This window comes from Staurois parvus, unplaced genomic scaffold (assembly GCF_062004578.1).
Source record: "Staurois parvus isolate SC_StPar_1 unplaced genomic scaffold, SC_StPar_1.0 ptg000158l, whole genome shotgun sequence".
NCBI classification, from domain to species: Eukaryota; Metazoa; Chordata; class Amphibia; order Anura; family Ranidae; genus Staurois; species Staurois parvus.
Window position 1 is genome coordinate 741,469 of NW_028317954.1, and position 21,233 is coordinate 762,701.

At 39.3% G+C, this 21,233-nt stretch overlaps 1 protein-coding gene across 2 annotated transcripts in view; it reads right to left on the bottom strand.

Annotated features, from left to right (window-relative positions):
* Positions 1 to 21,233, bottom strand: part of ACACB (acetyl-CoA carboxylase beta) — a 107,208-nt gene that overhangs the window by 25,929 nt on the left and 60,046 nt on the right. Inside the window, exons 27-36 of one of the 2 annotated variants that reach the window (XM_089675762.1) lie at positions 19,649 to 19,767; positions 17,964 to 17,987; positions 15,992 to 16,129; positions 11,072 to 11,171; positions 7,805 to 7,912; positions 7,003 to 7,059; positions 6,228 to 6,269; positions 3,942 to 4,157; positions 2,628 to 2,783; positions 1,550 to 1,753 (exon numbers count right to left, since the gene is read on the bottom strand). In XM_089675762.1, the coding sequence (XP_089531888.1) occupies positions 1,550 to 1,753; positions 2,628 to 2,783; positions 3,942 to 4,157; positions 6,228 to 6,269; positions 7,003 to 7,059; positions 7,805 to 7,912; positions 11,072 to 11,171; positions 15,992 to 16,129; positions 17,964 to 17,987; positions 19,649 to 19,767 (1,164 nt within the window). The remainder of the gene's footprint in view (positions 1 to 1,549; positions 1,754 to 2,627; positions 2,784 to 3,941; positions 4,158 to 6,227; positions 6,270 to 7,002; positions 7,060 to 7,804; positions 7,913 to 11,071; positions 11,172 to 15,991; positions 16,130 to 17,963; positions 17,988 to 19,648; positions 19,768 to 21,233) is intronic. The other variant, XM_089675764.1, reaches the window with a different exon arrangement.

A 21,233-nucleotide genomic window follows, 5' to 3' on the forward strand; every position in this document is an offset into this window, starting at 1 on the left:
ATGTCTTAACTGGGAAAGAAAAAGAATCAGTTCTTGAAACAGATATACTAGCCACTGACAGCTACTGTACAGATTTCCAAAATCTGTAACGGGGACAAAGAGAAGAATAAAAGACCTTAAGTCAAAAGACCTTCAGTATGCAGCATCCCCCCTCTCTACTCACCACAGCCCAATCTTGATCCAGCAATGTGCAGAATAGCTGAGGCTCTCCCCCTCTTCATTGGCTCAGACACAGCAGCGGAAGCCACTGACTCCCATTGCTGTCAACTACAGCCAATGAGAGGGAAGGGGGGGGGGTGAGCCACGCTCTGTATGTCTTATGGACACACAGAGCAGGGCTTGGGAGCGAGCAAGCACAAGTTCTCAGGCAGCAAACACAGCATTACAACAGTCAGGACCGCTGCACATGTAGGTCTTCATATCCTGAAATATCAGACATTTGTGAGGACTCTGGTGGGGAAACAAGTCAGAGATAAGAGCAGACATCTTATGATGTCAGCTATGTAGCAGCAGATGTTTTTTTTTCCTTTAAAGGTTTACTTTAATGTGATATTAAACCCTAAGTATTTTAAGCAGTTTCATCAGCTGATTTAAAGTGGTAGTAATGTAATTTATTTATTATTTTTAAAAGGATCCCCTTTGCAGGTTTAAGCCATAATGTGCTAGTATGCACTGATTGGCCAAGCTGCGATGGCGTCACTCCTGCACATGCGAGCCCCGGATACAGCACAAAGCTCTGAAGGAACGGCATGGGTATGCTGTTCCTTCAGAGTGTACGTGCTAGTGATGTCACCAACTGCTGCTTGCCATAATATCTCCTAAATGGTGCACGTTTAGGAGATATTCATTTTACCTACAGGTAAGCTTTATTTTAAGCCTACCTGTAGGTAAAAGTTGAAAAGTGGAATTTACTAATGCCTTAATCACTTACTGAATATGCAGCTTCTTTTTTTTTTCTTTTAATCCTTGCCTATGTTCCATTTTAAGCTGGTGCCCTAGGTTTCCTGTTTCAGGGAGGCTCCTTTCTGTTGCATCCTATGGAGCCACCCTTGTATGAAGGAACTAGAGTTGTTTCTCCATACACTGTGTGCACTGATACAAAACACACAGCCCCATAGCCTAGGATGAAAAGACGCTTCCCTGCTCCTTCCTCCAAGCTAACAGACTGGCTGGAGACTACACTGTCCACTGTTAACTCTTTCCTGTGAAAACAAGAAGTTCAGGGAAACAGCACACAGACAGCTGGAGTCAGCATCATTGAATGTTGTAATCTACAAGTGCTGGGGTAATACTTAAAAAAAAAAAAAAAAGAAAGAAAAAGGAATGTTTATGTTATTGTGCTTAATGTGTTAAACTTAAAAACGCTAAGGGTTTAGTAGCACTTTATTTTGCCTCTAGATGAAAAAAATGTGTCATGGCTGTTCACAGATACAAGAGGAGCTCTTTCACACAAAAAAGGCAATACTGAGAATGAAGTAGTAACCCAAGACACACAACACACAATGGAAAAGCATTGATCCACTTTGGTACTTTGTTGGATATCACTCACATGTCCAGTGCTGGGATCTGTCACCTCTTTATACAGACTGATATCCAGGTAGTAACCAGACTCATTGGTTAGGAACAGGCGGATTGGTATTGCTTTGCCTGTTGGAGTTAATCTGATGTTGATCTTTACTTCAGCTTGAAGTACCCGAAGTTTCCACAAACGGCTGCCGTATCTCATAACCATAGAGCGGACTGACTCCTCAATCTACAGAAAAAAAAAATTATTATTGTGGTAGGCAAAAGGCCAAAAATTTTGATTATCAGTTGTGAACCATAGAAATTATCTCACGGAAAACAAAGTCTATAGTACTCTGTCAAACCCATTGCTTACTAAAGCAGCCCATAGGTTATTCGGTTTTTTTCCGTTTAACCAACAGGATGAAAAAGAATAGGTTCTGCCAGCAGGGGGATTTCCCGATCATCAGAATACATAGTTGGTCTTTACTTTTTGAAATGCTTCAGGCCTTAACCCTTTAACACCCACATGTACGGAGAGAAAGATGCATAATGTTGCTGACCTTTTCTTCTGTAGCTCGTTAAGCTCTATACCTCCACCTAATCCTTACAAGTAACACCATAATCCTTAATCCTAAACCTAACCATAATTTAGCCCTTAGTAATCCTTAATAATGTATGCAAAATATCTGTAATTAATTTATCAGTGCTGATGTATATAAAACAGTCCTATCCAAAATGTACCTACACTGAATGTCAAAAAAGATTCTTTAAATTGTTCTAATCCTTATCTTCTGACACCAACCTCTGTTCTACAGTATATACAGTATATTTATGTCTAATGCCCATAGGGAATGCATAAGCATCACCAACCTCTCTGATACAATATCCAATCTCAAAATAGACTTTAGAAGCAAAATAAATATGAAGACCAATGCTCTGCTACACCTCTATTTGGCTTCTATCTAAAACGTAAGAATATATATTTCTAGAATTGGCTGCGGATTTAAAATCATTTTTACATTAGCTCTAAAGATAATAATTTCATACAAGTTTATAGGCATTGGGATATTGGTATAATACACTGGCCAGGACGCATTATTCATTAAAATAGTTAAAGACACCTTTGAAGGATCCATGATGACAGTTGGGACAAAGTTAAGGAAGATGTGGTTGCAGTCAGTCCGGACACTAGTGTTGTTAAAAGCCACTTCTAATTCATCCATAGCCTCTAACAGAAGACGCTCCCCTTCATTCTGAAGATATTCAAATGAAGCTTCCTATAAAGATAAAACACACCGAATAAGGCTACTATGTCGACTCATTTTGGCTCATTTGTTCAGCTAAAAATATCAATCATAAAAACACACTTCTGCATACGACATGAGAAGCAAGAAAATCTGGGAAAAACACACTCAAACTGGGCAATGTCCTAAGCACATACAACAATGAGACTTTAAATACATTTTGTTTTGATGCACCTGGAATGTATTTAGTTGATTTTAACTGAACATTCACTTAGACTTTCATTCTTTTTTTATTTTTACAGAATGAGCTCTAAGAATGCAAAATGGTATAATGGAAACTCTGATAACTGAGGCAATATAGTTGCTTGTATTTAGACATGACCCAACTATTCTTATTATCCCCACTAGTATTCAGATATTTGGCTCAGTAACCAAATGCTGCCTCTAAAATATTTGGCTGCATGCATGTAAATGGACAACTCCATTAAAGAGGGGACCGAACTGTGGAAGTTGTGCCAAAGAAAGCAACCACAGGCCAAAGAACTAGTCACTAGTAGTGACTGTAGGCTCCCTGCAGCTGAACGTTACCTCATTACTGACTTATCAGGCCTTGTACTAACACAATGTCACTGTATTAAGGTAGTCATCTTGGTAGAGGAACAAAACTTTGCTTCCTTATGTCAGAGCTGCCCCCTAAATAACTGTCAGGTTATATTCAAGAAGTAGCAGTAGAGATGGAGAATCACAGATGTGCAGAATTAATCAAGCAGAAGAAGGAAATGCATGCAGTACAAGTCCTCAGGTACATATTCCTCTCCAGCAAACAAAACAGCAGTGACATCAATAAATCTCACTTCAAAGCGGTTTTCTCCTGAGAAAAGCAGTAAACAGCTATATGCCTATAGGCACCTACATATACCAGGGGGTGCACTGCTATTTTTTAGAAGGCATTCACAACAAAAAGAAGATTTTTCAGGGCACTGCTCAGGTACAGTTAACATTTTCTAGAAATTCCCTATAAAACAGAATATCTTCAATTTCTACCTTCAGATATATTTTAGGAGACACTGATCTACAAAAATACAAGGCATGCAATGTGGCCTAATTTTACTGTGTATGACTTCACTTATTTGATACCATTAAAAAATCCTGAAATCGTAAAATGAATATTAACATCGCTGAAGGAATTACCTTTGTCACAAGGTCGGAATGTCGGATAATGGCTCGAACGAAGAACCTATAATCTGTCACCTCTATACCAGCAGCTACTTTTGCTGCCCCAAGGTAGAGATGCATCTTGTGGTTGGCACATGGCACTGCATTCAACTCAAAGTTCCTCATTCTGTTAAGCTCAAGCTGAAAGGCTAGAGCAGGCTCCAAATGCCTGTAAATACGATCTTCTGCAAACTAGCAAAAAAAATATAGGAATATGTTTTTTAAATATAATTTACATTACTTTCCCATAGTAAACTAAATTGTGATCCCTGCTTGACATCCATTTGTGGAATAACATGCAGATATTTCTCGTCACTCAACCCCTTGTTCGTAACAGCAATTACCCTTACTCATGGACTGGCATCGCATCTTCAAACAGATGTAAACCTTAAAGCGATTCTAAAGATTCATTTTTTTTTTTTGTAAAATAATAAATACATCTATACTTACCGGCTGTGTATAGTGGTTTTGCACAGAGCAGCCTGGATCCTCCTCTTCTAGGGTCCCCCACAGGCTCTCCTGGCTCCTCCTGTCTGTTGGGTGCCTGCTGCTCCGTGTGTCTATTCACACACAGAGCCGTGGCTTGGCCCCCTCTCTCATTGGCTGACTGGCTGTGATTGACAGCAGCAAGAGCCAATAGCTCCCGCTTGCTGTTTCAACAAAAAAGGAGGCAGAGACCCGGAGCAGCCGAGGCTGTCATTCACATCGCTGGATCGTAATGAGGCTCAGGTAAGTATTGGGGGGCTGGGGGAGCTGTGCACACAGAAGGTTTTTTACCTTCATGCATAGAATGCATGAAGGTAAAAAACCTTCAGCCTTTACAACCACGTTAACTGGATGACATTTAGCTTGATAAACACTATGTATCACATAATTGCTTTTGAAGATACTTGTTTTCATCTTTTTCATTTTTATTCTTTCTTTCTGGCATCTCAGTGATGCTAATCTCATGCAGCCAAATCATGTCTACATACCTATATTCCAGCGATAGCTGCATGGTTTCCTAATAGTGACAACAATGACCCATGCCTGTGCAAAGGCCATTGATAATCTTTAGCCAGTGTGTCAGGGTGGCAGAGCAGGACCATAACTGGAGACATGGACAGAGTGTCATCTGTCGCAGAAGTGCATGAACAAGGATCACTGGGTGTTACACTAAACACATCTGCAGTTTCAAAAATATTGCAGATGACTTCTGCATTAATATTACCCTGTTAAATGTTAGCTATTTGGGTGTAACGCATCCTTTAAATGTCAGATTGTATATGCAGGTGAAGAAATATGGAACATGTGGGAATAGCAGGATGGGTTATTTGTAGGGATGGGTTTTAGTTCAAATTCCAATTTAGCTGAATTTTGTTTAATTAAATATGTACATTAAATCAGTTTCCTATAAAAAAGCTTATCAATATTAATGAATTGTCCACAAATGTTGCTACTATGTACAATCTGTAATTATATATTGTGAAACAGACTCTGTGTAAAACCTGTTATAGAAGAGAAAGTGTCTTTGAACAGATGTGGAACTGACTGAAGTCAGGTGTTTGTCAGAGTATTTTCTAGGCTGTCATTGCTCCTGTGTGTTGCAAAGACAGCGTAGGGACTGTGTGTCCAGGCATACACAGACAGACTTCTAGGCCAGACGGACATCTGACACTAGGAGTTGTGTGATTGTAAAGGAACAAAGATAGTTTGCCTCCAAATAGACTGGTGTATCTCAGCTAAGGAAGTAGCAGCGCTGCCCTATGGAATAAAGGATAGAACTCTGTGACTGAAAAGCTAGGAGGATGTTTGTGTTAATTGTGACGCTAACCCCTTCAAGGGCAGAACACAGTGCTACTATGACATTTTGGAAATACATAAATAAATATACCTAAACACATTCTGCTAAAAGACCGAGTCCTTGGAAAATTCTCCATTTGAAGCTAAATCTTACAATATGTGTATGGGGGGGGGGGGGGGGGCAGCCATACCTGCTCTTTACATATACAGGCTCAGCTTCCTGCAGTGCAGCAAAATAGCTGCGTTTTCATGCTCTTTTGTCAACATTGAGACAAAATAAATGCGCTACACTAATGAGAGCTCTCTTTAGTTTTTAATCAACACATTTCTATAGGTAATACAATATCTAAAATATGGAAGTGTAAGCATGTAAAATGTGAATTTTACAATATTAAAACACAAAGCTCAGTGAAAATACACAATATTTTTCCTTTAATGTGTTATACCCATTAGAAATATAAAACTGCAAAATGAACAAACCTGGTCTCTTGCTCTAAAAGTAAAAAACTTTGGGAACTCTCTCTGAAAGGGAAAGCATGAAGAATAAATATTAGTAATTCTAAGTACAAAAGTTACACATTTAAACATGCTCACATATTTTCAAGATTCAGCCAGTCAAGTCAACTAATTTTTAATGAAGGTTGATTTAAAAATTAACATACCTTTGCAATCATTTCACATCACGATCCTCTAAACAACAATGTTGCATGTTTGAGCTGACATAGATGAGCAGGCGCAGTTAAAAAGTTCAGTTTAAATTTGGAAATGCTAGCTTTGTTTGTATGCCAGTTTAATGACATACTGGATTTTTATATCTCTTGGCCAGATATCTCCTCTATCCTCTGCCCTGCCCAACTATTGCTATTATCACAAATAAAAAAAACGGTATCACAATCCCTGAAAGGGCGTAAAAATAGTGCTTGATTAGAAAGTCTGGTTGAAAGAGAAAGATGGCCCAGTAAAAGGGGTTGAGACACAAACTACTACGTAAAATTATTCCATATATTAGAAACCAATTGAAAATTGCAAACACAGATGTCCATCCAGTACTAAAATATTAGCTGTTCTTAGGATTAGCCTTTCAAGGATAGGCCAGCTGAGTGACACCTAAATTGAGCTAGATGTGCTAATGGAATGTATGTTAACAAAGAGGATAACTTCAAATAAAAACTTTACGGCATTACTGTTGCAAAACACTGATATCAGATGCTTACGTGTTGCCTTACAAGTAAATGGATTGTGTCGCCTCACCAACCTTTTGAGCTATTAAGAAAGTGATTCTCCGGAGTCCATAGTCCACCAAAATGTTTTTCTGTAGAAGTAGATAAAGATGTACAGCAAGTGAAAACTTGAAACAAAGAAACAAAATACATTAAGGGCTCATTCATACCAGCCCCACTGAGCTGCACGTGGCAGCACTGTTCAACACACAAACAAGGCAATTTGCATTAGGTTCTATTTCTTCAACTCACACCAAAAGCGCTGAAAAAAAAGGACACACTGCGCTCTTATGCAGAGCATTGCGACACACTAAAAGATATCGCAATGTGCTGCCACACATAGAGCTCAATGAGCTGTCAGATTTGAAGAAAGTTTATAAAAAAAACAAACACTGCAATGCATTGCATGATGCATCACAACGGGCATGAGTTATGTGCACTGTTACATAGGCCTACTCATGTGAATGGGTCCTGTTCATCCAAAACATATTTTTTGTGGTTAGAGTGGAGAAAAAGTAAAACTACCATTGTGTTTTACCTGCCATTCAGGGCTCCATTAGAGAGATTTCCCCTTACTTCTGTGCTGGTGACAGGACCAAATATGAAGTGAGGAAAAATCTGACAGTAACGCACACAGAAACCACATTTTTAAATTGTATTTATATTTTTAATACAGTAGGGCAAGAACCCCCATGAGATTTTTATTAGTGTCTGTGTCCCTTGTGGAAGATGTTGTCTCACACCTTGCCTGGTAAAACTGCTGTCACTGGGACAGAAAATAATGGGAAATCTCTTTAAAGGATAGCAGTAAAAATCTGACAAGGTTACTGTCCCTACCTTTGACTGGGAGAAAGTTCTGAACACCCCCACAAGCTCTTCATCTTCCATGCGGTCAGCACACTTTAAGGAAACATTGAGAATGTGGATTGGCTCTTCCCGGATGCTCTAAAAAACATGACCACAATAAAACATTACACTGAAAGTCCTAAACTTGTTTGCTTCTTTTTTAATGATCTCATAAAAGTCATTCATTTATATGATGGCATAAATGATTAAAGTTTACATAGACATCTTCCCTTTATATTTCAGTAGTATCAAGTTGGTGCAGAAGGCATACGCATTTTCTGTCTGTTATTTAGCTAGTTACTTTTAGCTCTACTTAAAAACCGGCGACATTGACAAAACAATGCATTACTGGGAGAGACATCCATTAACCATACATAAATGTATACATTAAATATAAAACAACATCTGAGTAATTTCACATATTTAAAAGCAAAGGGTTATTTCAAATAATAATAATACATATCTAGGGGAACAGATAAAAAGTGCACATTAGGTGTACACATACCAAGTACAGTTCTTAGGTGGAGGTGGGGTAGGCTTCCCTGAAGAAGTGCGTTTCAAAAATCGCCTAAAGGCAGACAGGGTGGGGGCTGACTGGACATGCTGTGGAAGGGAGTTCCAGAGGATGGGAGAGGCTCCGGAGAAGTCCTGGAGGTGAGCATGGGAGGAGGTGCTGAGGGAGCTAGAGAGGAAGATATCATGGGAGGTGCGGAGTGGACGATTTGGCCAATATCTGTGGATGAGGTCGGTGATGTAGCTGGGGCAGTGTTGTGGAGGGCTTTGTAAGCTGTGGTTAGTATTTTGAATTTTATACGTTGGGTTATTGGAAGCCAGTGAAGGGATTGGCAGAGAGGGGCAGCAGTCACTGATCAGTTGGTAAGGTGTATGAGTCTAGCAGCAGCATTCATAATAGACTGAAGGGGGATAGCCTGTGTAATGGTAGACCAGTGAGGAGGGAGTTGCAGTAATCGAGGCGGGATATAACCAAGGCATGGATGAGTTGTTTTGTGGTGTCATTGGTCAGGAAGGGGTGGATTTTGGAAATGTTCCGGAGGTTGAGGCGGCAGGATTTAGCCAGTGAGTGGATGTGGGGCCCAAAGGAGAGGTCAAGAGTCTAGGATTACGCCTAGCACCCTGGCATGAGGGGAAGGACCAATGGTTGTGTTGTTGATCTTAATGGTAAAGTCGTGAGTGGGGGATCTGGGAGGAGGAAATATTACAATATTAAGCTCAGTTTTTGAAAGATTGAATTTGACGTAGTGATGTGACACCATGCTGATATGTCGCTTAGCAGATTTGTGATACGTGAGATATATAATAAACTTTATTTTATATAACATCTTTAAAGGTAGCTTCTCAAAGTGCTTTAAAAAGAAAACACAAGAAACACACAGAATAAAATAAAGGAAAAAAGGGACAATTTCATGAAAGCTTGTCTAAAGAAAAACGTTTTTAGAATTGATTTAAATGATCTTAGAGTAGAGGACTCTCTGATGTTCTTTGGAAGTGAATTTCAGAGTTTGGGAGCATAGCAGGAGAAGGCTCCTGTCTCCCATTGAGTGTAGGTGAGTAGGGGACACACACAGAACACCAGAATTTAAGGAGGAGCAGAGGCTACGGGGTGGGGAGAGTAAGTTGATAAAAGTTCAGACAGATAATGGGGTGACAAGCCAAGAAGAGCCTTATAGGTGAGCGAGAGGATAATAAAGTCTATGTGAAACCTGACATGTAACAAGTGCAAGGACTCCAGGATAGGGGTAATATGGTCACTTGTACCAGATCTACAGGATTCTGGCTGCAGAAATTTGTACATATTGAAGTTGATTAATTATGGATTTAGGTACACCAGTGAGTAGAGCATTGCAGTAGTCAAGTTGGAAGAACATAGGACGCAGCCCAGAAGTTTTTCTCAAATGGAAAAAAGATGTTCTGACAACATTTTGTACATGTGGATAAAAGATTAAACTAGCATTAATATCAACCCTAGATTTTTAAATTTAGACTGAAGCTTAAGTACAGTGAAATTGATAGAAAGGCTTCCAGGACTGGCCTTACATAATTGATGGGGGGGTGCTAATAAGCATGACTTCAGTCTTGTCACAGTTTAATTGAAGGAAATCGTGTGCTATCCACGTTTTTACACCACAAATACAGTTAGATAGGAGAGAAGCAGCCAAAGTAGAATCAGGTTTAGTGTGAATGTATATCTGAGTGCCATCGGCATAGAAGTGATAATTGAGTCCATGTAATCTAAGCAGTTGGCCAAGTGGAAACATGTAGATGCAAAAAAGTAAGGGACCTAAGATTGAGCCCTGAGGAACACCATACTTGACTGGACCAACATCAGACTGCAATCCGCCAAGAGAAACAAAATGACAGTGATCAGTAAGAAAGACTTAATCCATTTCAGAGCCAGTTCTGAGACTCCAAATATGGTTTCACGGCAAAATAGTAAAATATTGTGGTCTACTGTATTAAAGGCAGAACTAAGATCCAGTAGAACAAGAATAGATAGTGAGCCGGAATCAGAAGCTAACAGTGACTTTGACCAAGGCGATTTCTGTACTGTGCAGTTGCCAAAAACCAGAATGGAGCAGTTCAAATAGCTCATTTAAAGTCAGATGATTATGTAACTGAGATATCACAGCCCACTTGAGCATCTTGGAAAGGAAGGGTAAGTTAGATATTCGGCAAAAGTTGTTAAAGTTATCCAGAGCCGTGTTGGTTTATTTTTTTATTTTATTTAAGGCAAGGGTGATGGCAGAAGTTTTGAGGTTTGTTGGTACAAAACCGGTGCTAAGGGAGTCAATTATAATATTGAGAATAATGGAGCATAGAGAACTAAAACAGGATTTAAATAAATGGGTGGGAATAGGATCAAGTACGCAGGTGGAAAGTTTCATATTAGAGACCAATTTAATCCGAGATGCAGAGTCAAGTAGAAAAACAAATCAATAAAACTGCGTGGGTCAGGAAGTGATGTGGAAGAAACATATGGTGTAGTAAGAATTTGATGCCAATTTTTGAGGATAAAAAAAATCTAAGAATGTGTTACAGAGCTTTGTTCAAGCTGGTAATGTGGAGGGACAAGGTTTAAATAATCTGTCAATGGTGTAGGAAATAATGGTATAAAATAAATTGCATAACAGTCTTGTGCACTATAATGGTAGTAAACACCACTATCCTGCATAATGCAATTTAGGTGTTTGATACAGATTAAAAAAACTACCCCATGTGCAGACTAACTGGATTACCAACCTTATTATCTTCTTCATCATAAAAAGTAGAACGAGCCTCGCTGAACAAGGGACTATTTAAAGGAGGGTCTGCAAAGCAGGAGATTACCTCATCAAAGTTCCTAAAGAAAAGACGTTACAAATGTTTATTCCAGTGGTTCCTGTTTATTTTCCAATTTCTGTGTGAACTAGGATTAAACATATGGTACAGTAAAGCTGGCCATAGAGGAGTAGAAAATCATTCTAAAACACCTGATCATTCAGCTTTCTAAATGTTATTGGATACATATCGATTCTCGAAGAGAAAAGATTTATGACAAAAAAAATGCAGAAAAGTCATATTGGAATTTTTTAGTATGAGCAAACAATTTTCAAATCAAGACTAGCGGAAATATTCAAGAATAAAGCAATAAATTGTAGCATGCACGAGTGTTTCTCCTGTAATCGATTGAAAAAAGTGTACTTTTTATGTTGTGCACGAGCGACAACATGCCGACAAGTGGGGGGGAATTTATATCCATGATGGCGTTATCACACACTAGTTTCACAGATCTTAATCACATGCGGACACATTTTTTAACGATTTTCTGCTCATCTATGGCCAGCCCCAAAACACTGTATGGGTGTAAAGAACATATTAATAAAGTGTATGTAAATGACTCACAAGAAATCAAATAATGTTAATAGATTTCGGAAGGCACTAGAGCAATACTGAATAAACAATACAAAAAAACAAAGCTCATAAAAATACCGTGCAAAAGTCCCACACCTATCACAAATAAGTGAATAGCCGTGTTTCAATCGTGCAGGAAAAATGCTAGGATTATCCTACTCCATGAACAATATCCTCTCGTGTTCACCTTATGTGAGTCTCCCTCACCAAAAAAAGATACAGTCAGGTCCATAAATATTGGGACATCGACACAATTCTAACATTTTTGGCTCAATACACCACCACAATGGATTTGAAATGAAACGAACAAGATATGTTTTAACTGCAGACTGTCAGCTTTAATTTGAGGGTATTTACATCCAAATCAGGTGAACGGTGTAGGAATTACAACAGTTTGCATATGTGCCTCCCACTTGTTAAGGGACCAAAAGTAATGGGACAGAATAATAATCATAAATCAAACTTTCACTTTTTAATACTTGGTTGCAAATCCTTTGCAGTCAATTACAGCCTGAAGTCTGGAACGCATAGACATCACCAGACGCTGGGTTTCATCCCTGGTGATGCTCTGCCAGGCCTCTACTGCAACTGTCTTCGGTTCCTGCTTGTTCTTGGGGCATTTTCCCTTCAGTTTTGTCCTCAGCAAGTGAAATGCATGCTCAATCGGATTCAGGTCAGGTGATTGACTTGGCCATTGCATAACATTCCACTTCTTTCCCTTAAAAAACTCTTTGGTTGCTTTTGCAGTATGCTTTGGGTCACTGTCCATCTGCACTGTGAAGCGGCGTCCAATGAGTTGTGAAGCATTTGGCTGAATATAAGCAGATAATATTGCCCGAAACACTTCAGAATTTCATCCTGCTGCATTTGTCAGCAATCACATCATCAATAAATACAAGAGAAGCAGTTCCATTGGCAGCCATACATGCCCACGCCATGACACTACCACCACCACGCTTCACTGATGAGGTGGTATGCTTAGGATCATGAGCAGTTCCTTTCCTTCTCCATACTCTTCTCTTCCCATCACTCTGGTACAAGTTGATCTTGGTCTCATCTGTCCATAGGATGTTGTTCCAGAACTGTGAAGGCTTTTTTAGATGTTGTTTGGCAAACTCTAATCTGGCCTTCCTGTTTTTGAGGCTCACCAATGGTTTACATCTTGTGGTGAACCCTCTGTATTCACTCTGGTGAAGTCTTCTCTTGATTGTTGACTTTGACACACATACACCTACCTCCTGGAGAGTGTTCTTGATCTGGCCACCTGTTGTGAAGGGTGTTTTCTTCACCAGGGTAAGAATTCTTCGGTCATCCACCACAGCTGTTTTCCGTGGTCTTCCGGGTCTTTTGGTGTTGCTGAGCTCACCGGTGCGTTCCTTCTTTTTAAGAATGTTCCAAACAGTTGTTTTGGCCACGCCTAATGTTTTTGCTATCTCTCTGATGGGTTTGTTTTGTTTTTTCAGCCTAATGATGGCTTGCTTCACTGATAGTGACAGCTCTTTGGATCTCATCTTGAGAGTTGACAGCAACAGATTCCAAATGCAAATAGCACACTTGAAATGAACTCTGGACCTTTTATCTGCTCATTGTAATTGGGATAATGAGGGAATAACACACACCTGGCCATGGAACAGCTGAGAAGCAAATTGTCCCATTACTTTTGGTCCCTTAACAAGTGCGAGGCACATATGCAAACTGTTGTAATGCCTACACCGTTCACCTGATTTGGATGTAAATACCCTCAAATTAAAACTGACAGTCTGCAGTTAAAGCACATCTTGTTTGTTTCATTTCAAATCCATTGTGGTGGTGTATAGAGCCAAAAATGTTAGAATTGTGTCAATGTCCCAATATTTATGGACCTGACTGTATGCCTCACATGTGAATGCTCAACATAAATCGCTCAGAATCCACCACTCCTCTGAAGAATCTTCTCATACACTAGTAGAATAACAATCCATTGGTTCCAAAACGGAATGCCTCACATGTGAATGCTTGGCATGAATGACTCAGAATGCACCACTCCTCTGAAGAATCTTCCCATACGCTCATAGAATAATGATCCGGTGATTCCTCCGACATTAGGCAAAAAAAAAAAAAAAGAAAGGGAACTTGCAGCATAGTGTATTAGCATAAAAACAATGACATTTAAACATCCAATCACTACCCACAAATGAAAAGAACTAAAAGGCATATCATATATCTCAGCTGATCACTTAGCAGCAAAGTTGGCTCTCAAACATTCACTACTGGTGTACCTATAATCCAACTCTCACCTGGCTCCTGAACGTTGCTGAGTTGCAGCTACACCTTCGGGATAGTGTGTAACATTGATACAGATTACCGTGCAGCTGCACCCTGTGTCAAGCCGTACAGCTTAGCCCTTCAAAAAAGTAATGCAACGAAACGCTGCGTCATTGTGCAGCTGCACAGTAATCTGTATCGATGTTGCACACTATCCCAGACGTGTAGCCGCAACTCAGCAACATCCAGAAGCCGGGTGAGAGTCCGATTATAGGTACACCAATAGTGGATGTGTGAAATAGCCAACTTTGCTGGGATATATGATATGCCTTTGACTTCTTTTTGTTTGTGAGTAGTGATTGGATGTTAATCCAAACATCTTAATGTTTTTATGGTAATACACTATGCGAGTCCCCTTTTTTGCCTAATATCTGAGGAACCAGCAGATCGTTATTGTGAGTGTATGGGAAGATTCTTCAGAGGAGGAGTGGTGCATCCTGAGTCATTCATGATGAGCATTTACATGTGAGGCATATTATTTTGGCGAGTCAGATAATCTCATTATTTTTCATGTATGATTGAAACACGGCTATTCATTTATTTATAATAGGTGTGGGACTTTTGCAAAAACTTTCCTTTGAACGTTATGGTTTTATGTATTGTTTAGTTAGTATTGCTCTAGTGCCTTCAGAAATCTATTAACATTATTTGATTTCTTGTGAGTTGCCTATGTGTTTATAAAGGATGCAGCAGGAGTTTTTTTCACAGATATAGTCTAATTATTTATTCAACACTATATGTTATTATTGATTGAGGTGCATATTCATGTTAATTTCCACAGTGCTGTGTTATTAAAAGTTTAAGTGTATATAAAGCCAAACATTTTTTTTCGTGTTTTGAATAAAGTAGGGAAGGGTCAAAACATCTATCAGGTTTTTACTACTAAAAAGGTATCTAAAAAAGAAAGGTTTTGGCTAGATATGCACTTTAAAAAAAATCCCCTTAAATTAAGCAAACTGCTCACATTTCCATTTAATCCTTTTCTTTGTGTTCACCTCCATTCTTAACAAATCCTTGGTAAATAATAGTCTGTTAAAGGATAAGTTCACCTTTGGAACATGTTACATGTTCCACCCATTTTTAGGGTGGAACATGTAACATGTTCCTATAGCCGCAGCCGCCGCCCCCCCTCTGACAATAGTACGGAGAAACTTCTCTCCATACTGTCAGATTTGAAAACAGCGCAGCCATTGCGGGGCTCCACGCACATGGCTGCGTCACTCATTCACAGTGTTCTGTGAATGAGTGCTTACAAGTCGAAGCCTTAGCAGCTGTCGGCTTGTAGTTTTCAATGAACTACCACGGCGCTGTGCAGGGCCATGGTAGTTCATTGAAACTTCCTGTCCGTATATCTGCTTGCTCATATATCTCGTACAGCAAGCAGATATTCTAACAGGTCTGCAGGAGAACTGCATGGCATCAGAGATCTACTGATCACTGGTGCAATGCTGTACAGGCTCCTTTGGACAAAAATAATACATGCACAATTTTTTACCTGAAAAAAAAAATGTGCATTTATTATTTTTGTCCAAAAGGTGAACTTATCCTTTAAGTGTCCTGTAGCCTGCATTTACTGTTAAGGAGACTGCTTACCCCAGTGTGGTTTCTGTGTGCTGAGTGACCTGTCCCATCACATCCTCCCAGCAATTTTATGCTGAACCCATCAAAAAAGTAGGAAGATCTCAGAATACAGAGATTGTGAGATGATTTCTTCCCAGGAGCAAGGTATAGTAAAAGAATGTCACCAATAACTACTCTAGCAAGAGATAGGGAAGTTTTAGGAGAAACAATGCGAAGCCTGAAGATCAGCTTTAATGCAGATCATATTAACGTAATCAATGACTAATTTTATTTTTTATTTAATTGACTTACCAGGCGTAAGATATAAAAGTCATCTAATTTTTAAGCAGGCACAACTGTTTTTTTCTTACAGAAGTAAATATCCCTCACATAACACAGAATCACCTTGTGAAATCCTCAAACTTATCAAAAGCCACCATCACTCCCATCCGTTGGCACAAAGGAGAGAAGCCATTGTCCATGAAGAGTTCACTGCTCTGGCGATTTAACTCAAGATGTGTGGCACTGATTGGCAGAGACATCCTGTATGTGAACAAATAATAGTAACATCTATAGGCTATCAGTTCTACTATTGGTTCTCTTGGGTAATTAAATGAAACAGCAAAGTGTTGAGGCTAGGAATACCAGTAAAGAAATAGAAGACATGGCATGTTCACAGTGGAACTACAGCTCTAAAGCCAAGAAAAAAACTTAAGTAAAGCAATAATATTGTGATGTTATACTGTATCCACAGTACAGTTTGCAATTAGATTTGTATTTTAACATATGACAGGTATACAAACTAACAGATTTTGTCACTAGGTTGGCAATATGAGAATGCTAAATGAGGCAAGGTCATATCATTTCAAAAAATCTTATTTTCTGGAGCTACAGAAATACTTGTGCTAAATGTCAAAATCAAATTTCAGCAGAAGTCTACACACTTGCAATCAGCAGCATCAGGAGCAGTTGCTGGATTGAATGATACTGATTGAACGACTACTCCTGTGTTCCCCAAAGTACTATGTAGGTTATGTTTAAAGTACATTAATTAAATACTGTTTAATTACACCTAGAACTTAATTAAAATAGAAAAAGTGCTTTCTAAACTCAACATCATGCAAAAAGATGTATGCTCTTGTCATATCCATATTCATTTGTCGATGAAGATCACCATTTTACCCAGTGCAATGTACCTGTTACTGAAAATAGATAATTCTCTTAACTAAGCTTAACAGAACACCATTCTATAAAAAAATCATATGTAAAATACAAGTTGCTCTCACATATATATATATATATATATATTAAAAAAAATTAAATCAAATTTGGCTGGAAAGTAGCAGCACTACAATAGATATGTAGTTAATATTTTTTTACACAAATATTATAAAATTCATTTTACAGATAGATGTCTTTACATTTCAAAGCCAGTTACATTTAAATAACTTGGCTCATTACTACCACAAAAGCGAATGGTGAACATATACAGGGAAGAAAAAGCATCTATGTTACCCATATCAGCCAATAAAATTAAAGTTTTTACATTGTACCCTGTCCTGGATGGATAACAGCTTGAATGGTATAAAACTGATACAATTCCAGCTGTTACCTACCCACACACCTCTATTTTCCTAATAAACCAGAAACCATGTACAAAAATCAGAGTTGGGATTGACAACCAGTGGTACAATAAGTTGAGGAAGGTGGACTGCTGACATCCCATCTAATAAACATTGAGCCTCCTATATAAAACAAACGTTAAAGGAATGTACATGAAGTTTTTGTTTTTTAGCAGTTACCTTTTTGCCATTACCCTAACAATGAGTCAAGTTCCTGCTTTCCTTTCTTAACCAGCATCATAAGACTAATGGCTAGACAGTTTCTGTGTTGCTACCTCTATTTTTCCTTGCTCCAGCTTTCATACATGGTGCAGCTCTTTGAAATAAGTTATCTACACTAAAGCAGCACTAGTTCAAAACAGACACAGAAGGACAATCCCAGGTCAGATATTCTGGCATGGAATTAAAACAAATTCTTGCATTTTAGAAAAATGGCTAAGGCACCATTGGCAACATTGATTGGTCTCTAACCAGGTGACTTCAAGAGTTCCAAATGAACTTTCTTTCTGGCAAAGAAGAAATTAATTTTATTAGCAAGTAGAGAAAGCAAAGACCAGCAGTTAGAGTCACATTACTTTCACACAAAAGAACTACAAGGACAAGTCAATAAGGAATGCGCTGTTAAAGCTCCTTGACAACTGGCTAAGGAGAGCTTCAAAGCAAAAGCTGAAAGCACAAATTATAGCATTATTGGAAGAGATTGTATTTGGGATTTAAACATTTTCCATGCCGTAGAGATAATTCTGCACTCATACCTGCTCATTGTTGGGCTGGACTCTCTGTAATCAAATGGGCAAATAACAGGACAGTAAGTGTCACAAGGAGGTCCAATCAGAATGCTTCATTTCATAATCATCTAAATGTATTACACCTATATCTTAAAGTGGTTCTAAAGGCTGAAGGTTTTTTGCTGTCATGCATTCTATGCATGAAAGTAAAAAACCATCTGTGTGTAGCAGCCCCCCCCAGCACCCCTAACACTTACCTGAGTCCCATCCTGATCCAGCGATGTCCATGAGAGCCTCGGTTCTCCGGGGACCCTCACTCCTGATTGGCTGAGGCAATGGCTCCTGCTGCTGTCATTTACAGCCAGAAGCCAATCAGGAGATAGCAGAGCCGAACCGCAGCTCTGTGTGTGAAAGGACATGCAGAGCCACGGCTCAGGAGCACGCTGGCTTGGGTGCACCCATAGCAATCTGCTTGCTGTGGGGGCACCCGAGAGGAGGCAAGCGTGCCAGCGGGGGAACCGAGAAGTGGAGGATCCAGGCTGTTTTGTGCAAAACCACTGCACAGAGCAGGTAAGTATGACATGCTTGTTATTTAAAAAACAACCACAAGACTTTAGTATCACTTTAAGAGACCAGTGTACTCATATATCTGCAATTCTAAAATTACATATTCCTGCTTAAGACATTTACCTACATGCCAAGGTATTGTTCCGTGGTAAAAAAAACTATCATACACTGAACCAAATTGTTGGACAGTCATAATGATTCTAATGTATATTTGTGAATCTGGATATGTATTGAGAGAAAACGACTACAGCAGATGATCATCGTTAGGAGCTTAACTGGGAAATATGTATATTTTTTTTTTTTTAAACACGGTTTTAGAATGTTACAGTGATATCTTTAAGCTGTGGATGTTGCCAATATTTGCTGGGTTTTTTTCTACTTTCTTGTTCCTTTAAAACAGCCTTCAACACAGAGGAACCCTTGAAATCACTTTCCAGGCTCAGGGAAATCCTGGTAAAAATTACTGTCTTCAAGTCATGATACGTTAGTGAGATGGTCAGTGGGAAGAATGCTCCTTACATTTGTGCTCAGTGGGAAGAATTACCCCCTTTTAGATAGCTAAAAAGATCATTGGTGTTAGTGAGAATTTAACTGAAAGGCAGAAATTTCTCATTGCTCAGGGATCCCCTGGAAGAACCGTAGTTGAGAAACCCTGCTTTAGAACATTGCACACATCAAGATTTAAAACTGTTGAGGCTATTAAGCCACTAACAATCTAGAAAAATGTTTTAGAAGACTATATTTTCAGATTAAAAAAAATAAATAATTAACTGCTTGTGAAATATACTAATATAATTTTTAATGGTTCCCAATTGCTGTGGAAATAAAGTCTAAATAGAGAGTGGTTCACTCTGGACTATTGTATGTCATAAATGTATGGTAAGATGAAATACTGAGGGCCTACAACCCTCTGGTTAAGAGAGTGCATGCAGGTTTGCAAAATACCTTGTGAAGTCCATGGGTTTACAAAGCAAAACACACAACTAGAAGGAAGTCAATGAACTCTGCTAGACTGAATAAGACATTGTCAGTACACATCTATTATAAACCTTAGAATATTAGAATATACAAAATTGAAAGTGAATTTCATCTTCTGCAGGTGAAAACTGGCATAACAGCTTAGAGCTTACTGGTGACTACCATACCTGTTTGGATGAGAAGATGGTAGCATGAACTGAAATTCCACCACACAGGTGCCATCCTGGAGCTGATGATGCTGAAGACTGTTCAGTTCATAGGCTATGTAACCCCTTCTCACATACACCTGAAGTCATAAAACACAATTACTTAACAAGGCATTGTAGATGTGCAACTGCCATAACTATCCTTTAAAATCCTCCTGTGCATATACTATGGCCAGTAAAGTTTTTACATATATTAACAAGCAGTAAAGGAAACGTTAGCCCTCGTGTATGTGGCCCCGTGTGTGCCACGGGTGTGTGGGCACGGTAGCAGTTTCATTTGAATGGGCTGCTGTGCCTGCATTTTCTGCAAGGAAAAGGTCCCTGCACCTTTTTTAAAATGTGGCTGCAGGGAAACATTTGCACCATGTGATTTCTGTCTGCGGGAAATTGCACTGCGTTTTTCAGTGCATGGGGGTGCCAATAAGAGTTAATGGAACCCCTGCGCAAGACCATTTGTGTGCGATTGCTGGAATGTGAATTTAAATGAACTCCCGCACCCGCATATATATGAAGATAGACTAAAAGTTGCCATCACTGACTGCTGTAGCTGCATGTATTTTTAAGTCTTTTATCCTCAAAGATCACAAAACACACTCTAAAAGAAGGTTCCAGTTAGTTTCTAGCAAATTACAATCACCTGCTGATTGTTTACATTAGAAAGCTTGCAGACTGCCAAGATTTTGCTTCCATTGAAAGTAAGGGCTCATTTATATGGTCATTCATGGTCACACACTGTCCAGATCAGCGTACATCTGCAGTGAGTAGTGACTAGGTGTTTACATTAGCTGTGGACAGGTAGCCTATACAAATCAGTGACAGGGGGCCACTGTCCGTGGCAGTCCACATGTATTCACCTAAAGTGTGACTAAACCCACAACAGTGAAATCAGTCTGTATATGCAGTAAAGCATACTCGTTATACTCACTGTGGAAACTAAGGGGTTAATTCTCCACATTGTGTAAAAAGGATGTTTGATCCTGTCTTCTCTTATCCTTCCTTTCTTCCATTGTCCCCTAAATATCTCCTGATCGAACAGAGGTTTGGAGTCACTCTGCGTATGCTCAGTTTGGTGTGTATTGCTAGATAGTTTTTTATTTTCTTGGGCGAGTGCATGTGATCAGCACAGGGCCAATAAGCACTGTCCAGAAAGAGGTCAGGGGTCCTGCATCCTCCTAGAGGAGAATTAAACCTCCCCCTACAAGCTTTAACCAGTGCTCTGCTGAACACTGATAGGAGTCACAAGTCTGCTCCAACTGCTGATGAGAAAAGGTATTTAGCAGTTTATATTTACTAAAATAATTGCATTTATGTGTTCTGTGGGGGACCAGATATAGTGAATGCAGGGTCCTAGGTTTAGTAACACTTTAAAAAGCTATTACATGCAGCTACGGAGAGATGAGTGGCTCTGTACATAGACTGTTTTTATAGAGGGCCACTCATCTGTCCCGCAGGCAAACAGTCCATGTGCAATTATATGCAGACAGCTGCAGAGCCGCTCAGTTCGTCATTGATTTGTACAGGTTTAGCAGCCCCAGATGAACATAAA